The sequence below is a fragment of the Mastigoproctus giganteus genome, chromosome 14 (assembly GCF_048544385.1).
Source record: "Mastigoproctus giganteus isolate SK-2022 chromosome 14, ASM4854438v1, whole genome shotgun sequence".
Classification (NCBI taxonomy): domain Eukaryota; kingdom Metazoa; phylum Arthropoda; class Arachnida; order Uropygi; family Thelyphonidae; genus Mastigoproctus; species Mastigoproctus giganteus.
This window is the reverse complement of record NC_143588.1, coordinates 10,043,312-10,063,177: the sequence shown is the minus strand read 5'-3', so window position 1 is coordinate 10,063,177 and position 19,866 is coordinate 10,043,312. Positions and strand designations below refer to the sequence as shown.

Here is a 19,866-nt window from a genome sequence, read left to right as displayed (position 1 = left end):
TAGTCTGTAATAAAATCACAAAGGAGGTTAGGCAAGCGAAAGAAGATTACAAGAAATATTTGCCAAAGGATGCAAAGAAAAACAGCAAAGAGTTCTTTACTTATGTAAACTGTGGAAGTATGGAGATGGATCAGGTTGGTTCACTTGATATCGATGGTTCAACTGTTGATGAAAGTGCTCAGATAGCTGACAAACTCAATGAGTATTTTGCATCTATATTCACACAGGGAATTCTGTAGGGAAGGGGAGGCCATAAGTTTATCAAACTCCAATATGAAGCTAAATGGTTTTGCAATAGCTTAACATTTTTTGTAAAAGTTAAACATAAGGCACCTGTGATGGATAGGATCTATCCGGTTATATTAAAGGAGGCAGCAAAGGAAGTAAGCAAACCCTTAGCCATGATTATGAGAGCATACTTGGACTCAGGAGAGGCCCCTATGCACTGGAGATGTGCAAATGGGGATTAAAAGATGACACGAGTACCGTATTTCCCCCATGTATAAGACGCACCTTAATTTTGGAGCCCAAAATTTGAAAAAAAATGTATTACATAAAGTTATTGAACTCAAGTTTTATTCATCATTGTCAAAACTCCCATCCATTAGCTTGTCCTCATCTGTGTCTGATGACAAATCACTGTCTTCATATATTGCCTCGTCCTCAGTTCCATCTATGGCATTTGAAATGCCACACTTCTTAAATGACTTGACAATGATCTCAATCTTGATATTATCCCAGGATCTTTTCACCCAGGTACAAACTTCTCCCATAGTTGGTTTCTTCACTCTTCCTGCTGGTGTCAAATTGTCCCCAGAAAACTTCATCCATTGGTTCCATTCGTCTCTCATGGCAGCTTTGAAAGGTTTGTTAATGCTGACATTAAGTGGTTGGAGCTGGGATGTCAAGCCTCCAGGTATGACGGCAAGTTTTGTTTTTTGCTCTGCAGCAATTTTCTTTGTGTTTTTTGTTATGTGTGCCCTGAACTGATCAAGCACCAATAAGGCAGGTTTGCGTAAGAGCCCACCTGGTCTCCTGCTCCAAACTTTCTCAAACCAGATCTTCATCCCATTCTGATCCATTCAACCGTTGTCATAAACGTGGACAATCACTCCTCGAGGAATGTCTTCTTTTGGCATTGTTTTGCATTTGATAATCAGCATAGGAGGCAGCTTGGTTCCGTCAGCACAACAAGCTAGAACTGTATAATGGCTCTTTTCATGTCTACTTGTTTTAACAGTTACAGTTTTCACCCCCTTCTTATCAACAGTTCTGTTACATGGGACATCAAATTGAAGGGGGACTTCGTCCATACTTGCAATCTGTCCCAACTCAAACTGATGTGTCTTCCGACATTGAATGACAAAATGATGAAATTCAAGGACCTTCTGCTCATAGCTTTCAGGCATCTTTTGGGCAAGTCTGGTGCGTGTACGCATGCTTAGTCCATTCTGTTTCATGAACCTGAAGCACCAATTTGTGTCCTCCTTTGAAATCAGTAACTTCTTTTTCATCAGCAATTCTTCTTGCCTCATGCTGAACCATCTTTGTGGACAGAGGAATTCCAATTGCCCTTTACTCTTCAATCCATATCTTCAATTCCCTCTCTAAATCAGGCCATTTTGCTAACTTGCCTCTCATGGCCTTCTTCTGCCGTGGCGTTTTCGGTAGGGTTTCTTCTTCCCGTAGCCAGTCTCGGATTGTTTTCTCAGTTGGAAGAGGACCAAACTTACGTTCAGCAGCAAGATTTCCATTCCCTTTTGCAAACTGGATCACTTTTAACTTGAATTCAGCATGTACGAAAATCTTTTCTGATCCATTTCTGGGCAGAACGTTGCAAAACGTAACCTAATATACCGGTAACAAGTGCAAAGATAACAAGCGCGAAAAAGCATGAAATGCAAGTAAAAAAATCTACAACCACTGTATATGACGCACCCAGTTTTTAGACCCAAAATTTTTTGAAAACGGGTGCATCTTATACATGGGAAAATAAGGTAATTACAGATCTGTTAGTTTAACTTCTGTTCCAAGGAAAATAATAGGGTCACTAGTTAAAGAAGCACTGTAGGATCATCTAGTCAAGGCTGCAGTTATAGTTCATCTTCAAACAGGCCTATGGGGCTGGGAAATTCCATACTGCAATAATTAAAGCCAAACACCAGCCAAGAAATAAAAAAATTTTAGTATTTAATCTTTTGCTGGCTAACACTTGTTGGTGTATGATGCAGTGGTAACTCAAAAAATCTGGGAATTCATCATCCTTTTGGTACAATGCGATGAATCCATTAAGATGCCCCGTTATTGCTTTTTTACTCCATCTGTTGTTATTGATATGAGCTTAAATGTGGTAATTTAATTTTTTCAATAAAATTTTTGAATGCATTAAGTATCAAAAGCTTTCCTAAAATCCAAGTATATGATATCAGAATTATTTTTTGCATCCAGTTCCTTTGTTGACTACATTGTAGTATCCAATCAAATTGGTCAGACAACAACAAAACAACAACAACAACGTGACTAATCTATTTTTTACATATATTTAAAATTTGTTGTGATCAAACGAAATTAAAGCTGCAATCGACTGGTAGATCGCGATCGACTTTGAGTTGATCAGTTTGAGTTGTCTGAACTATAACTGCAATAATTAAAGACAAACACCAGCCAAGGAATAAAAGAATTTTAGTATTTAATCTTTTGCTGGCTAACACTTGTTGGTGTATAATGCAGTGGTAACTTAAAAAATCTGGGAATTCATCACCCTTTTGGCACAATGCGATGAATCCGTTAAGATGCCCCGTTATTGCTTTTTTACTCCATCTGTTGTTATTGATATGAGCTTAAATGTGGTAATTTAATTTTTTCAATAAAATTTTTGAATGCATTAAATATATCAAGACTTCTAGTTCTTTCTTTTAATGAAACCATACCCAGTAGTTCTTCTCTAGCAGCAGCCTCATCAAAAACCATAATAATAAAAATGAGCAAAAAAAAAAAAATGAGCAATTGAGTTGTAATCACTGAGGTCTGTAGATTCATCCAGTCGTAAAAAAAGGACATGCAATTAGCAATATGCACACACAATTGTTCGCTCACATTTTTACTCATTTTTTTCGATATGTTGCATCACAGTATTTCGAGATAATTGTAGATCTTGAAGAGCACTTTCTTAAAATTTTCAAAAAGAGGATCTGTTTTTTCTAAAAATGAGTCTTTGATGAATTGAACATCAGAAAATGGTTTGCATTTTTTTTGCAAGAAAATGATTCACCATAAATGATGCTACATTTACTATTTTAGATTGTAAATTAGGTGTCATGAAGAAATTTTGTTCTGTGGATAATCTGGATTTAAGTTCTTTTAATTTAGTTTTTCTAAGGTCACTATTAGGTGGAAAATCCAGTTGGCATTTACCATGGAGTGCATTGAGTGCCTTTCTAAATTTCCTTTTTTGGGTATAGCCACGGAAGCATTGCAAATCAAACACCATTTTTCTTCTATCATTACAAAAAAGTATTCTAGTTCCCGCTCTTGATGAAAATGATACGTTTTACTCTTTATCTTGGTATTCATTTTAAATCAAAGGGTATTAAATTAACATAAGTACTGTGCTGTTATTAATATTAAGTAAGCTAAATAAGAATTCAACACATACACTATGCTCTCCACAACGTAACTGCGTGAATTTTCACTAGAGAAGCGTTGCGATTTCTACAAATTTCCGTTTCCTTATCCTCGGGGGTACTACAGTGGGTCCCCATCCTATTCAACAACGCCCTGGCTACACTATTCTTATGATGATAAGCCTGTGCCGAGCTGTAATGAACATACTGGCCACAGCACATAGGCTTTCTATAAATCGTTGTCTTAATTCTAGACCCATCTCTGCTAATCAGGACATCCAGAAACGGGAGGGACCCAGCTTTTTCCACCTCCAAGGTGAATTGTATAAATGGGGAGAAGCTGTTAAGTAAACTGAGCACCTCATCTTCCTTCCCCTTTTTTAAAATGGTGAACGTATCGTCCACATATCTCCTCCACTCGCGCATGGGGAAATCCAACTGATGAAACATCTTAGTTTCCAGTTCCTCCATTGCCATTGTGGCCAATTTGGCCACAATGGCAATTATAAGAATAGTGTAGCCAGGGCGTTGTTGAATAGGGTGGGGACCCACTGTAGTACCCCCGAGGATAAGGAAATGGAAATTTGTAGAATCACGGCAGATCTCAGGAAGTGTGGGTACCCCCCCAGAGGGTCTTGGACAAATATATTTATAGGGTAGGGTCCAATCGTAGGGAGTCGCCTGCCCCTGTGGCTACCGCATACATTCCTTACTATCCGGGCCTTTCAGAATGCATTGTACAGGCACTGCAGTGTCAGACCCGCTGTGTGCAGCTTCCGGGATGGAGGTTGCACATAGTGGTGTCTCAAGTTAAAGATCCTGTAGCCCAGGACTATACTAGTAGTGTAGTCTATGAGATTAAGTGCCCGGATTGTAATGAATGTTATGTGGGGGGGGATGGGGTGACGTTTAAAGGACTGTCTGGGGGAGCACATGACCACTATTAAGACTGCTAATTATGCGAGGTCTGCTGTGGCAGAGCATTTCTGGGAGAAGCAGCATCGGATCTCCCCTGAAGACGCGGTCATTACGGACCGTGCCCATGGATTTTGGTAACGCAAGTGGCTCAAGAGCTTGCGAATCCGTTCATCCAGTCGTAATACTATTAACAGGGACTGGGGGACAGGGACAGGTTTACACCCCCTGTTTGAGGCGGTTGTCCTCAGACAGGATGACCGGGTCTGTTTGACACTCTCCCGAGCCACTTCCGTTTCCGATGCGAGCGTGGGGAATGCCGACCATGTGTCTGATGGACCTCGTGCATGAATGCCATGGGTCTGCTACTTAAGGATGTGTCATTGCAGTAATAGTATACTGTTGAAGAAAGAGACAGCAGTCTCCGAAAGCTTCAGGTTTTATCGCTTTTAATCCAGTTTATTTTAGATAATTTTATTGCTTCGGTATATTTTTAACTATATTTTTAACGTTTTATCGTAATTTATTGTAATATTTCTGATAGTGTATCACATTATTTTTATAGTAAAATTTTTTTATTCCTTGGCTGGTGTTTGTCTTTAATTATTGCAGTTATAGTTCAGACAACTCAAAGTTGATCGCGATCTACCAGTCGATCGCAGCTTTAATTTCGGTTGATCACAACAAATTTTAAATATATATAAAAATAGATTAGTCACGTTGTTGTTGTTGTTTTGTTGTTGTCTGACCAATTTGATTGGATACTACAATGTAGTCAACAAAGGAACTGGATGCAAAAAATAATTCTGATATCATATACTTGGATTTTAGGAAAGCTTTTGATACTGTTGCATATGGAAGAATACTATATAAAATTGGAGCAGTATGGCATCAAGTACAAGTTGCTGCTATGGATAAAGAGATGGTTGAGTGAGAGAAGACAGAATGACAATCAATGGACAATGCTCTTCATGGATTAATGTCATTAGTGGAGTGTCCCAGGGTTTCACATTGGGCCCATTGTTTATCAATTATATTTTTTTGAAGGTATATTAGGCTTATTGTCCAAGATTGCAGACAACGCAAAGGTTGGTAGGGTTGTTAATCACAGTATGCTACTGCAAGAAGATCTAGAAAAGTTGAGCAGATGGGTTGAGAGGTGGCAAATGAAATTTAACATTGACAAATGCAAAGTACTGCATATGAATATTAGTAATCCCAGAGTAAAGTACCAAGTGGGCGATATTACACTCAGGGTAGTGGAGAATGAAGAAGAAGATCTGGGGTAATTGTGCAGTCAGATATGATGTTTTCTGAGCAGTGCTGACATGCTGCAAGAGTAGCTTAATAGTGTCTTGTCAATGATATACAGCAGGGAAGGCCAACAAGTCGATCGTGGCTTTAATTTCGGTTGATCACAACAAATTTTAAATATATATAAAAAATAGATTAGTCACGTTGTTGTTGTTGTTGTTGTTTTGTTTTTAGGAGCATTAGCAACTAAGGCCATATTGCTCCGGGGATATGCGGTGGCCATTCCCTGACCACCGCAAGGATTTCAAAGAAAAACAATTCTTTCATTTTGCAAATATGCAAGATCATTTGCAAAAATATCCTGTTTTTGAATTTAATAGTGAGAAATAGGTTTCTGAAATTGAGAAAATTGTGAATGATTTTGAAACCAGATTCAGTAATTTTAAAACAATTGAAGACATTATTCCGCATCTCCGTATTTGGTGGTCATGCATCCTCCGTATTTAGTGGTCACGGGCTTGAACCCCAGTCTAATCAAGAAGCGTGCTACGCACTACTGCTCCTGCCCACCTGGCTATGCAGGCACCTAGATTAGTCAAAATCTAAATGTTATTATGTGCTCCACTGCATATGCTTATTACAAATCTGTTGAACCACGTGACTATTCTTATCGCCGCGCAGTCGCAACGCTTCTCTAGTGAAAATTCACGCAGTTACGTTGTGGAGAGCATAGTGTATGTGTCGAATTCTTATTTAGCTTACTTAATATTAATAACAGTACAGTACTTATATGTTAATTTAATATCCTATGATTTAAAATGAATACCAAGATAAAGAGTAAAACGTATCATTTTCATCAAGAGCGGGAACTAGAATACTTTTTTGTAATGATAGAAGAAAAATGTTGTTTGATTTGCAATGCTTCCGTGGCTATACCCAAAAAAGGAAATTTAGAAAGGCACTCAATGCACTCCATGGTAAATGCCAATCGGATTTTCAACCTAATAGTGACCTTAGAAAAACTAAATTAAAAAAACTTAAATCCAGATTATCCACAGAACAAAATTTCTTCATGACACCTAATTTACAATCTAAAATAGTAACTGTAGCATCATTTATGGTGAATCATTTTCTTGCAAAAAAAAAAAATGCAAACCATTTTCTGATGTTCAATTCATCAAAGACTCGTTTTTAGAAAAAACAAATCCTCTTTTTGAAAATTTTAAGAAAGTGCTCTTCAAGATCTACAATTATCTCAAAATACTGTGATGCAACATATCGAAAAAAATGAGTAAAAATGTGAGCGAACAATTGTGTGTGCATATTGCTAATTGCATGTCCTTTTTTTTACGACTGGATGAATCTACAGATCTCAGTGATACAACTAAATTGCTCATTTTTATTATTATGGTTTTTGATGAGGCTGCTGCTAGAGAAGAACTGCTGGGTATGGTTTCATTAAAAGAAAGAACTAGAAGTCTTGATATATTTAATGCATTCAAAAATTTTATTGAAAAAATTAAATTACCACATTTAAGCTCATATCAATAACAACAGATGGAGTAAAAAAGCAATACCGGGGCATCTTAACGGATTCATCGCATTGTGCCAAAAGGATGATGAATTCCCAGATTTTTTGAGTTACCACTGCATCATACACCAACAAGTGTTAGCCAGCAAAAGATTAAATACTAAAGTGTTATGGACATAGCTTTCAAATCGTGAATTCCATCAGAGGAAAATCGCTTCAAAGGAGACTTTTCAAAATGCAACTCAATGAAAAAGAACCAGACATTATTCATTAACTGATATTACCCACAGATGTGAGGTGGCTCAGTCAGAGTAAGTTTCTACAGAGAATTCAAAATTTGCTGAATGAAATTAAAAAAATTTGTTGATCAAAGGGGACGTGATTATCAGCAGCTACAAGATACAGAGTGATTGTGTGATCTGGCTTTTTTGGCAGATTTTACCAGTAAATTAAGTGATCTGAATTTAGAATTACAAGAAAAAAATAAAAATGTGGGTGACATGATTAGTAGTATTTCTGCATATAAATATCAATTTTTGGCAATGGCTAAGGATTTCAAAGAAAAACAATTATCATTTTGCAAATATGCAAGATCAATTGCAAAAATATCCTGTTTTTGAATTTAATAGTGAGAAATAGGTTTCTGAAATTGAGAAAGTTGTGAATGATTTTGAAACCAGATTCAGTAATTTTAAAACAATTGAAGACATTATTCATTAACTTATTTATTAACTTAAATTGACATATTAACTTATTTTCTAGAGTAACTTTATATTCCTAGTTACGATACTTAGTTTAAATTTTAACTTAGATAGAGATTTTGTAGGTTATTACTTATTATCGGTAAACTCACAGAACCAACTTTTCATCTTCCTCATTTATTCATTCAACTGTCGTTTTCTGGAACAACCTTCCTTCGTATGTCTTTCCTGAAAATTACAATCTACAGAAATTCAAGTCTAATGTCAACAAATATCTTCTTTTGTCTTCTCAACCTCCAACCCAAGCATGGTACCAAGTACTATAAGTTCTAATACTTCTCGTGTTTGAGGATTTCATAAAAAAAAAAAAAAAAAAAAAAAAAAAAGTAGGTGATTGTCCCTCTGTATAAGTCAATAGTCAGGGTACACCTTGGGCATTGCATATAGGTCTGGAGGCCTCATTTTTGGAAAGATGTAGAGCTGCTGGAACGAGTACAGAGAAGGGCAACGAGATTGGTGAGAGGGAACAAAAGGTTTCTCTTACCAAAGAAAGGCAGCTCAAGTTCTGAAAATTGCAGCATCTGTATACTAGGCACCTGAGAGGTAATTTGATTGAGGAGTATATGGCCTAGAATGTATGAGCAAGCTGATTGCTGATGGGATTCTTCCTCTTGCTCAAATTATGCACCTGAGGAGGCATAAATAAAAATTGAGGGAAAAACAGTTGTAGAAAAATGTGCAGAAGTTTGCCTTTAGCCAGCAGGCGGTTGATTGCTGGAACAAACATCCATTGATCGTTGTGGAAGTTGAGAGCTTGAATAAATTCAAGGCAGAACTAAACAAACTTCTGGAGTGAATTGCTATGTGAAATAGTAGTTTTTTTCCCTAATGCTAATTTCTTAAATTTTAGTATGTTGCTATATTTACCCCATCTGCCTATGTGCCATTCAAGCATGTAAGTTGCAATAATCTTACAAATAAACTGTTAATTTATTAATAGTTTGCCTCTTTTTTGGCCAGCTACATTTTTTGTCCCAGAGATTCTCTATAGGATTGAGGTTAGAGCACTCACCTGGCCAGTCCAAATTTTCAACATCCATGTGCCCAAACCAGTCCATCACAAAACAAGCAGTATGCCAAGTGCATTGTCCTGCTGTTACAGGTATGGGCCATCTCTGACATGCTGCTACAACATTGGTAAGACATTGCTGTCCATGAAGTCTAGACAAACATCCTCAGTCATGGATTTGTCCAAACAGAGGTCCTAATTCAAAAAACAGTTCCAGACCATCACATTGCCTCTCTCAAACTTCACTGTCAGGATGGTACAGCCAGCAGGTGGCTTTCTCCAGGTGCAACCACCAGACTTGCTGACCATGTACCATGACCTCTCACTCCAAAGCATAGCTTTCCCTTAGTCTATAATGGTGGGCTTTACACCAAATCAGATGGCATCTGGCATTATTCATGATGATTAGTGGCTTGTGTATAGCTACACAACAGTGATAACCCATATCATGCAGCTTCCTTGTGCCATACTTGCTGACAGGACTCCAACAGACTCAGTGAGGACTTCTGTCAGCAAGTTTTCTGTGCTGTGAAAATGTCAACGTGTTTCGATATGATCCTTTGCAGGGCTCTCTTGTCACAATCTGCCAGCATCAGAGATTTTCTGAGTCATTTTGTGATGGTTTCAGTACCAGTCTGCTTCCATTTGCAGATCACCTCACCAATCGTTAACCTATCCAACCAGGTGGCAGTGATCACAGTGTGCTGAAATGGGATTTACTCAAAGAGTTACCTGCCATCAGGGGTAAAGGGAAGGGTTATTGCTTTCGTAAAGGTGACTACGATGGTCTGAGACAGTATTTATATTCTATACAGTGGGACCAACTGATGATGTTACCAACAGCAAATTCAAAATGGGAAGCATTCAAAGAACTTTTAATGAAAATTTAATGAAAAAACTTTCGAGCCTACAGACCAGTAAGGCTCCTGGAGTTGATGGAATATGCCCTATAATCTTAAGAGAGGCGGCAAGCGAGTGCATTGAACGATTGAGGCTAATTATGCGAGCATCACTAGACTCTGGGGAGATTCCCTTGGATTGGAAAAGTGCAAATGTATCTCCCATATATAAGGGTGGCTCTAAAAGTGAAGTTGGAAATTATCGACCTGTCAGTCTGACTTCAGTAGTAGGGACAATCATGGAGGCAATGATCAAGGGTGGAATTCAGGATCATTTGGATCAAATTGAAATTCTCAAGGATACTCAGCATGGTTTTGTAAAGGGAAAATCATGTTTAACAAATCTGGTTCGCTGTTTCGAAAGGGTCACTCACGAGCTGGATTTAGGGAATAATTTCGACATAGTTTATTTAGATTTCAGCAAAGTTTTTGACTCAGTGTTCCACATGAGCGGTTGTTTTATAAGCTGGAACAGGTTAGAATCAATGGGAAAATCCATAGATGGATAGAAGGATGGCTTCAGGGCAGGAGGCAGAGGGTTGTGATAAATGTCTATTCCTCAGATTGGGTTGATGTAAGAAGTGGGATTCCCCAAGGATCAGTATTAGGACCACTGTTGTTTTTAATTTTCATAAACGACATTGATGAAGGGATAGAGGGCTGGATGTCTAAATTTGCAGATGATGTTAAAATTGGTAGAGTAGTTAATGATCACTGTCAAGCTGAGCTTCTTCAGAGAGACCTAGATAGACTTCAGGAATGGTCAGAAAAATGGCCGCTGTGCTTTAATCCAACAAAGTGTAAGGTATTACACCTGGGAAACAGTAATCCCAAAATAACTTATGCACTTGGTGGAGTTCAACTAAACCCAGTACTGGAGGAAAGGGACTTGGGTGTTACGATATGGTCAGACATGAAATTCTCTGAGCATTGTAAACAGGTTGCAAGGAAGGCCCATGGTGTCCTATCGATGATCTATCGAACTTTTGTTCGTAGAGATAGGGACGTGATAATCCCATTATATAAGGCTTATGTTAGACCACACTTGGAATGCTGGGTTCAAGTATGGAGACCGCACCTAAAGAAAGACATCGGGCTTCCTGAAAGGGTGCAAAGAAGGGTAACTCGCCTAGTGAGATCGGCAAAAGGGCGTCCTTATGAAGAAAGACTTTGAATATGTGGGTTGAAGAGTTTGCAAACTAGACACCTTAAAGGAGATTTGATTGAGGAGTTTAAGGCTCTGAGAGGCATCAGTAAAATGAATGAGGACAAAATTTTCAAGATTATAAATGATGCTAGAACTAGGGGACATGAATTCAAGTTACGGGGGGGGGGGGAATGTTTAGATTGGACTGCAGGAAGTTTTATTTTAGCCAGCGAGTTATAAATTACTGGAATAAGTTGCCTTCGTGGGTGGTAGAGGCCGACAGTTTGCAGAAATTCAAAGGTCATCTGGACAGTACTTTCAGGTAAGGGAAGCGCATAGGATGATAGGTTAATTTCCTTTTTTTTTTTTTTATTTTTTTTTTATTAATTATTATTATTTAGTTATTTATTTTATTTATTTATTTTTTTTTTTTTATCATTGTTTTGTTCGGATTTTTTTTTTTTTTTTTTTTGGCTGGTGCAGCATAAGCCATAGGCTTTCTTGCACCATGCGGCCATTACTAATACTAACTTATCTTGGAAGCTACTAGGCTTTACATACCAACTAAGAAATATTGTTCAAGGTTTAGACCTAAATGGATGTCAGATAACTAATGAGACACATGGCAGAGAAGAAAAATGCATGGGATACATATAAATTAACACATGACACAGAAGCCTATGACAGATATAAGCTGGTCTGTAACCAAGTCACAAAAGAGATTAGACAGGCAAAGGCAGATTATGAGAAATCTTTGGCAAAGGATGCAAAGAAAAACAACAAAGAGTTCTTTACTTATGTAAACTCTAGAAGGAAGTGAATGAATCAGATTGGTCCACTTGATATCGATGGTTCAACTGTTGATGATCCTGCTCAGGTAGCTAACAAACTAAATGAATATTTTGCCTCGACATTCACACATGAGGAGTTATTCAGCGAGGGGAAGGCCAGAGGTATATTCAACTCTAGCAGTAAGCTAGAGAATCTTGTAATAACTGAGAGTAAAGTGGAGGAGAAATTGTTGAAGATAAACACAAGAAAGGCACCCGGGGTGGATGGGATCTATCCAGTTATATTAAAGGAGGCAGCAGAGGAAGTAAGGAAACCCTTAGCCATAATTATGAGAGCTTCCTTGGACACAGGGGAGGTACCCATAGACTGGAGATGTGCAAATGTGACCCCAATTCACAAAGGAGGATCAAAGGCTGACACAAGTAATAATAGACCTGTGAGTTTAACTTCTGTTCCAGGAAAATTAATGGAGGCACTGGTTAAAGAAGTACTGCAGGATCATCTAGAGAAGACTTCAGTTATAGCTCGGACACAGCATAGTTTTGTTAAGGGGAAGTCTTGCCTGACCAATTTGATTGAATACTATTGGATATGATACAGTCACAAAAGAGCTGGATGCAGAGAATAACTTTGATATTATACACTTGGGTTTTAGAAAGGCTTTTGATACTGTTGCACAAATTGGAGCAGTGTGGCATTGGAGGCAAATTGCTGCTATGGATAAAGGGGTGGTTGAGGGGTAGAAGACAGAGAGAGAGTTGTAATCAATAGACACTGCTCATTGTGGACTAATTTTATTAGTGGAATCCCTCAGGGTTCAGTGTTGGATCCATTATTGTTTTCTGTATTTATAAATAATATTGATGATGGTATATCAAGCTTAATGTCCAAGTTTGCAGACGATACAAAGTTTGGCAGGTTTGTTAAGGACACTACTGACGCTATGCTGCTGCAACAGGATCTGGAAAGGTTGAGCAGATGGGCTGAGAGGTGGCAAATGAAGTTTAACATTGACAAATGTAAAGTACTACATATGAGTTAATCCCACAATATGAGAGATGTCAAAAGGTGTATGTGATAATACTAAACACTGATGAGCCAAAACATTATGACCAGGAAGTCGATATGCAAATCGAAGCAACTGCAGGTGAACTACGCGTGCATGGATCTGGATACGGTATAAAAAAACACCTGATACTGAGCTCCATTAATGTGTTACTTTTGTTCTTCAGATAGGAAAGGCAGTGGACTTAAGAGAATTTGACAAAGGAACAAATTGTAATGGCGAGATGACTGGGTCAGAGCATATCCGAAATGGCACAGCTGGTGGGGTGCTCACGTTCAGCCATGAACACCCCTTACTTACTGAAAGTGGTCCAAGGAGGGAAAACCCACGAACCACCAGCGAGGTGCTGGACAACCATGGTTTATCGAGCTAGAGGTGAGCAAAAGCTCTCCCAGATGGTATGTGGCAACAGAAGGGTGACTGTGGCACAGCTCTCCGGTAATTGGAATGCTGGTGACGGGAGTAATGTCACAACACACAGTACATCGAGCACTGCAGAAAATAGGTCTGCATAGCCGCAGGCCACTCCGAGTGCCCATGCTAACCACGGTTCACTGTCAACAGCGCCTACAATGGGCACGTGAACATTGAAACTGGACCTTGAATGATTGGAAGAAGGTCGTCTGGTCCAACGAATCATGTTTCCTGTTACACCATGTGGTTGGCCGGGTACATGTGCATTGTTTACCTGGAGAAGTGATGATGCCTGGATGCACCATGGGACAAAAACAAGCCGGTGGCAGCGGTGTCATGCTTTGGGCGATGTTCTGCTGGGATACCCTGGGTCCAGCATCCATCTGCCAGGCACTCTGACATCTACCACTTTGTACACTTTTATTAATACACACAATTTACATACATTCATTTCATATATATACAAAACTTATATAGGTTTATACAATTATATATACATTTCCATCATCCAGGTGTATGTATGTATTTATGTAGGTTACTGGCGGTTTCCAGGGTTCCCCCTATGTCTGCCGTCTATTAAGCGGTAGTTATTGCCAGCAGAATTGTAATGATTCATCTAAAGTGAACGACTTGAATTTTGAATTTTGATACATCAGTGACTATTTTGAGTTTAATTTAGGTTTAGCCGCGTTTTGCTTTGGGATTACTATTTACACCCGCGCGTGCGAGGAGTTTAAGTTTAGCGTTAGTTTAGTATAGGGTGACATGAATGCACTAGGGAAGAATTAAGTTTATCGCTAGTTAAGTTTTGGAAGTTTGGAAGGCGCGAGATAGAGTAGTATGGCGTATTAGACTAATTTAGTTTAGGATTCTTAATGCTGATAGCACTTAGATCTTTGATGTTCATTTTAGTGTGTGTGGAGTGTTGTATATATTGTTGTGGCTGGCATCTGGCATTTAGCAGCAGGGGGCTGAAGGCAAGTAGAGCCTCAACCCCCGCTCCCGTCCCTAGCCGCGAGGAGGCAGCCAGGTTCTACTATCTTGTTTAGAATCAGTTATCAATAACACATTTTGTGTTAAATCAGCTTCAATCTATATAGTTGTGCACCCGGATCCGCAGGGCCCAATCCTGACCTAGATCACGGGACACACCCACAGTATTTTAAATTCAACATTGGCTCTACATGGTTTGGAGTGTGCCCAGTTCCCGCAGGGCCCAAACCTGTCCTGGAACGACCACACCCTTAAATTTTTGGGTTGGAATTACTGAAGTAACATGGTTTGGAGTGCGCCCAATTCCCGCAGGGCCCAATCCTGACCTGGAGTTGAAGCGCACTCAATCAATACGTTGATTTCGTTGATTTACATTGATTCCAATACAGTCTGTAGCAGTGTTTATTCTTGTGTTCCTAGTTTCCTGTGGCTTGTATTCTCTTTCTACGGGAGAATACCTTTTCCGCGAAGGTGGCCAGCGCTGAGAAGGACTCGGGGCTGTCGAGTAGCATTGGCAGGTCATTGGGGTTGTAAACGTTTGTTACAATTTGGAGTTGTGTTCTAAGGTCCACATAGTAATTGCAGCACAGTTGGGGGATTCAACCAGGTTGAAAGTGAAGAGCTTGGCATTTATGCTGCCATGTCCTGTTAGTAGAAACATTGTATAGAGTCCCGGGTTGATCCAGGGCTTGCTTGTTTTATTGATTTCTATAACTTCTGGCAAGTATGTAAATGTTATTCTGCCAAGGGGAGAATCGGTCCAGTCCCTTTGCCAGTCAGCTAAGTACAATTGTCTGAGCCGGTTGTTATCTTCTTTAGTTGGTAGGGCAGCATCTATGCTGTATTGTGCTATGCTCTTGGGAATGGGCTGTTTTCTTTGGTATTGCAGGAAGGTGTCAATCACATCGTATATTACTGGACGTTTCCCACAGATGACACTTAGGGCAGCGGTGGAGATGGTCCGGCAAGCCCTGGAGGTGGCCAGGAGGAAGAAGCGCTGGGCTCGCAGAAGTATTTTGCGGACTTGTCCTCTGCTCAGGCTCGGTGCCCAAGCTACTGCAGCGTAGCAAACAGTGGGGAGGAAGAGGGTATTATAATATAGTCTTAGCGTTGATGGCTTTATCTTCCATGATTTCCTGGTTATTTTCATTAGGTTTCCTGTTAAGATTTTGGTTTTCCTTAGCAAGTACTTAGCATGAGGAATGAAACTGAGCTTGTTATCCAGCATTACCCCCAAGTATTTGTATGAATCAACCAGTTTGATTGTTGTGTTCCTAAGTTTGATCTTTGGTGGCCTACGTGGGTCAAGGTGGCCCTTTAAGAGCATCTGGCAAGTTTTCTCTGTTGAGATTGTTAGCTTATGGGTTATGCACCACTGGTCCAGATCTTCCAGGACATCCGTGGCTAGTGTTTCCAATTCCCACCTGGAGTTTCCGTTTATAAGCAAGATTAGGTCATCTGCAAAGGCTACCTTTGTGATTTGTGGTTGACCGGTGGCGAGCCACCCGTCAAGGACCAAGCTCCAGCAAAGGGGGCCAAGAACTGATCCCTGGGGGCAGCCTCGAGTGACCAGTCTGGTTACTGAGCAGGATCCGTTGTAGACCACGAGGCTACGGTCTGTGAAATAGTCGGACATTAATCGGTAGATTGGGGCGGAGACCCCGGCCCTCCGCAACCTCTCCAGGACACTTTGCCACCAAACGGTGTCAAAGGCCCCTTTGAAGTCCACGAAGAGACCGAGGACGTAGGTATATTCCGAGGATGAGATAGACTCCAGGACATGGTTTATAGCATCAACCGCTGATTTGCCTGCAGTGAAGCCAAACTGGGAATTGGAATTGAGGCTCTTTGAGTTGCATAATGTGCGTATTCTAGCTGCAAGTAGTTTTTCTAGCACCTTTCCCAGTTTAGGCAGTGACATCTACCACTGCCTAAACATCACTGCTAACCAGGTACACCATTTCATGGCAAAGGTCTTCCCCTCTGGTAGTGCCGCCTTTCAGTAGGATAATGCGCCATGCCACATTGTCCAGATTGTTTGAGACTGGTTCGTAAACATGAGGAAGACTTCCAGTTATTGCCCTGGCCTCCAAATTCCCTAGACATCAATCCCATCGAGCATCTGTGGGTTTTTGTTGGAACAGAAACTCCAATCTGCAGCGTCTCAACCACGGACCTTACAGGAGTTAAAGGATCTGCTGGTTACAAGTTGGTACCAGATACACAAGACACATTTAGAAATGTTGTAGCATCCATGCCTCACCGGGTACGAGCTGTTTTGGCTGCACATGGAGGACCAACATCATATTAGGTAGGTGGTCATAATGTTTTGGCTCATCGGTGTATAAGCTAGTCTGTAATTAAGTCACAAAGCAGGTTGGGCAAGCGAAGGGGGATAACAAGAAACTTTTGGCAAAGGATGCAAAGAAAAACAGCAAGGACTTCTTTACTTACGTAATCCCTAGAAGGAAAGGGATAAAGCAGATATCGATGGTTCATCTGTTGATAATCCAGCTCAAGTAGCTGACACTCTGTATGACTATTTTGCATCTACATTCACACATGAGGAATTCTGTATGGAAGTAGAGCCAGAAGTTTATCACTCTAATAGGGAGATAAATGATTATATAATAACTGAGAGCAAAGTGGAGGAGAAATTTTTGAAGTTAAATATAAGAAAAGCACTTAGGGGTAGGGTGGATGTGATACATCCAGTTATATTAAGGGAGGCAACAATAGAAGTAAGCAGATCCTTAGCAATAATTATGAGCATCCTTGGATTCAGGGGATGGCCACACGAACTGGAGATGTGCAAATGTATCCCTAATTCCCAAAGAGGGGTCAAGGGTGACACATGTGATTACAGACCTGTTACTTTAACTTCTGTTCCAAGGAAAATAATCGAGTCACTGGTTAAAGAGGCAATGCAGGATCATCTAGACATGACTGCAGTTATAGTTCAGACACAGAATGAGTTTGTTATTGGGAAATCTTGCCTGACCAATTCGATTGGACACTACGATGCGGTCACAAAGGAACTGGATACGAAAAATAATTTTGATATCAAAAATTTGGATTTCAGGAAAGCTTTTGATACTCTTGCACATGGAAGACTACTATACAAATTGGAGCAGTATGGCATTAAGGGCAAGTTTCTGCTATGGATAAAAAGATGATTGAGTGGGAGAAGACAGAGTGGTAATCAATGGACACTGCTCTTCATGGACTAATGCTTCATGGACTATTAGTGGAGTTCCCCAGGGTTCGGTGTTGGGCCCATTGTATTGTCATTTTATATATTAATAAATGATATTGATGAAGGTATACCAGTTTTAATGCCCAAATTTACAGATGATACCAAGGCTGGCAGGATTGTTAATGACAGTACACTACTGCAACAAGATCTAGAAAAGTTGGGCAGATGGGCTTAGGGTGGCAACTGAAGTTAACATTGACAAATGTGAAGTACTGCATAAGGGTAGCAGTAACCCAAGAGTTACGTACCAACTGTGTGGTACTACATGCAGTGTAGTACCACACAGTTGGTACGTAACTCTTGCTGGGGGGTAATTGCACTGTCAGATATGAAGTTTTCAGTGCATTGCAGACAGACTGCCAGAGGAGAGCATGGGGTCTTGTCAATGATATACAGGAACTTTGTTAGCAGGGAAAAGGAGGTAATTATCCCCTTGTATAAGGCAATGGTCAGGACACACATTGAGTACTGCATACATGACTGGAGGTCTCATTTTAGGAAGGATGTAGAGCTGCAGGCATGAGTACAGAGAAGGGCAACGAGATTGGTGAGGGGAGATCAACGGTGTGGTGTGCTCTTACCAAGAAAAGCTTTCTTACACTCTACAATTTGCAGTGTCTGGAGAGTAGGCACCTGCGAGGTGATCTGATTGAGATGCATAGGGCTTTGAATGGTTTGAGCAAGCTGAATACTGATGGACTCTTCTTCTTGTTTAGTTTATGCACTTGAGGCACCATAAATTCAAATTGAGAAAACAGTTGCAAAACAGATATGCATAAATTTGCCTTTAGCCAGTGAGTGGTTGATTTCCAGAACAAACTTTCATTTGTCATTGTGGAAGTTGATAGCTTAAATAAATTCAAAGAACTGGAGGAGCATTTGGAGCAAACGGATAGGTAAAATGAGGTGATTTCTGGTTTTTTTTTTTTTTTTTTTTTTGGCTGATGCTACATAAGCTTGCTTTCTTGCATCAAATGCCATTAATCATGTTTTTCTATCTACACAGCAAGTCTGCCTTTATGTTTCCATTTATGTTACTATATTTGTTTTCTATATCCAATAAATTATAATTGAAAATGACTGAAAATGACTTACAATCTTTGCTATATAAAGGCCAGTAATTGGTATATTTCTAGCAGTGCTTCTAAGTAGGAAATATGTTTCCAAAGGGGAAAATAACCATAAAAATCCACAAGGCACCCAAACAAGAACTGTTTTCTGGAAACATCTTGTAAAATCTGGATTGGACGTGTTCCATGTTAACTGGTAACTCTAAAAATAAATAGCAAAAAAATTAATGCAGCAATAAACAAAAAATACATGATGAAATGTCTAAATATTATTTATGATTAATATATCTGCACAAGTATTAGTGCAGATATATTAATCCATTCAATTTGATCATCATGAAATATAAATAACATGTATAATAAAGTTCAATAAAATTAAAATAGGTAGCATGCCATGGATGAGGAAAACAAGCATATATGACTAATGTGTATATTATTACATAATATAGTGAAACTTCCATATCACATTTTTAACCCAGCTGCATTATCACATCTCCTAGTGACTCACTGAGTGGGGATTAAGAGTTGATTCTTTTAACTGATGGGTTAAAAATTTTATATGGAAGTTTTGCTTTATTATACAATAATGCAGAGTTTTTTTTTTTTTTATTTTTCCATTTATATTGTTTTTCACTTCGTGAAAGCTGACTGACCCTGAGAGGATAGGCAATACTGTTTACATTATCCCATTGTGTCCAACAAGGTACAGTTCAACACTGATGTAATGAAACAGCACTTTTGATCACAATGGTGATCAAAAGTGCTGTTTCATTACATAAGCTAGTGAACAGTTTTCCCTGTTCACTAGCTTATATGGGAATTACCACAAAAAATAAGAGAAATTCTGGTAGTTTGTGGCTACCAACAGTAAATCAGCTAACTCCACAGTGTACTTGCATCCCACAAAGGTGTTACAAAAGTGTCCCATGTTACCAAAAAAGGCCAGAATGTTATTCTGACAGGTAGTGTACATCTTAGCAATAAACTGATGCATCAACAGGTGGGGGGGGGGATCATCAGTTTACAATTCTTCGAAAGAGGTGGGGGGGAGGGGAACATAATGGGCAAGTTGTATAGTATGCATGATATCAACCAGAATGCTCTACTATACACTGGTCCAAGTGATTTTTTTTTAC

The 19,866-nt window shown here is 39.4% G+C and overlaps 1 protein-coding gene across 3 annotated transcripts in view; it reads right to left on the bottom strand.

Annotated features, from left to right (window-relative positions):
- Nucleotides 1-19,866, bottom strand: part of LOC150074975 (ATP-binding cassette sub-family C member 1-like) — an 889,139-nt gene that overhangs the window by 838,814 nt on the left and 30,459 nt on the right. For all 3 annotated transcript variants that reach the window (XM_090388347.1, XM_090388349.1, XM_090388348.1), the window contains exon 2: nucleotides 18,756-18,932. In XM_090388347.1, the coding sequence (XP_090244473.1) occupies nucleotides 18,756-18,932 (177 nt within the window). The remainder of the gene's footprint in view (nucleotides 1-18,755; nucleotides 18,933-19,866) is intronic.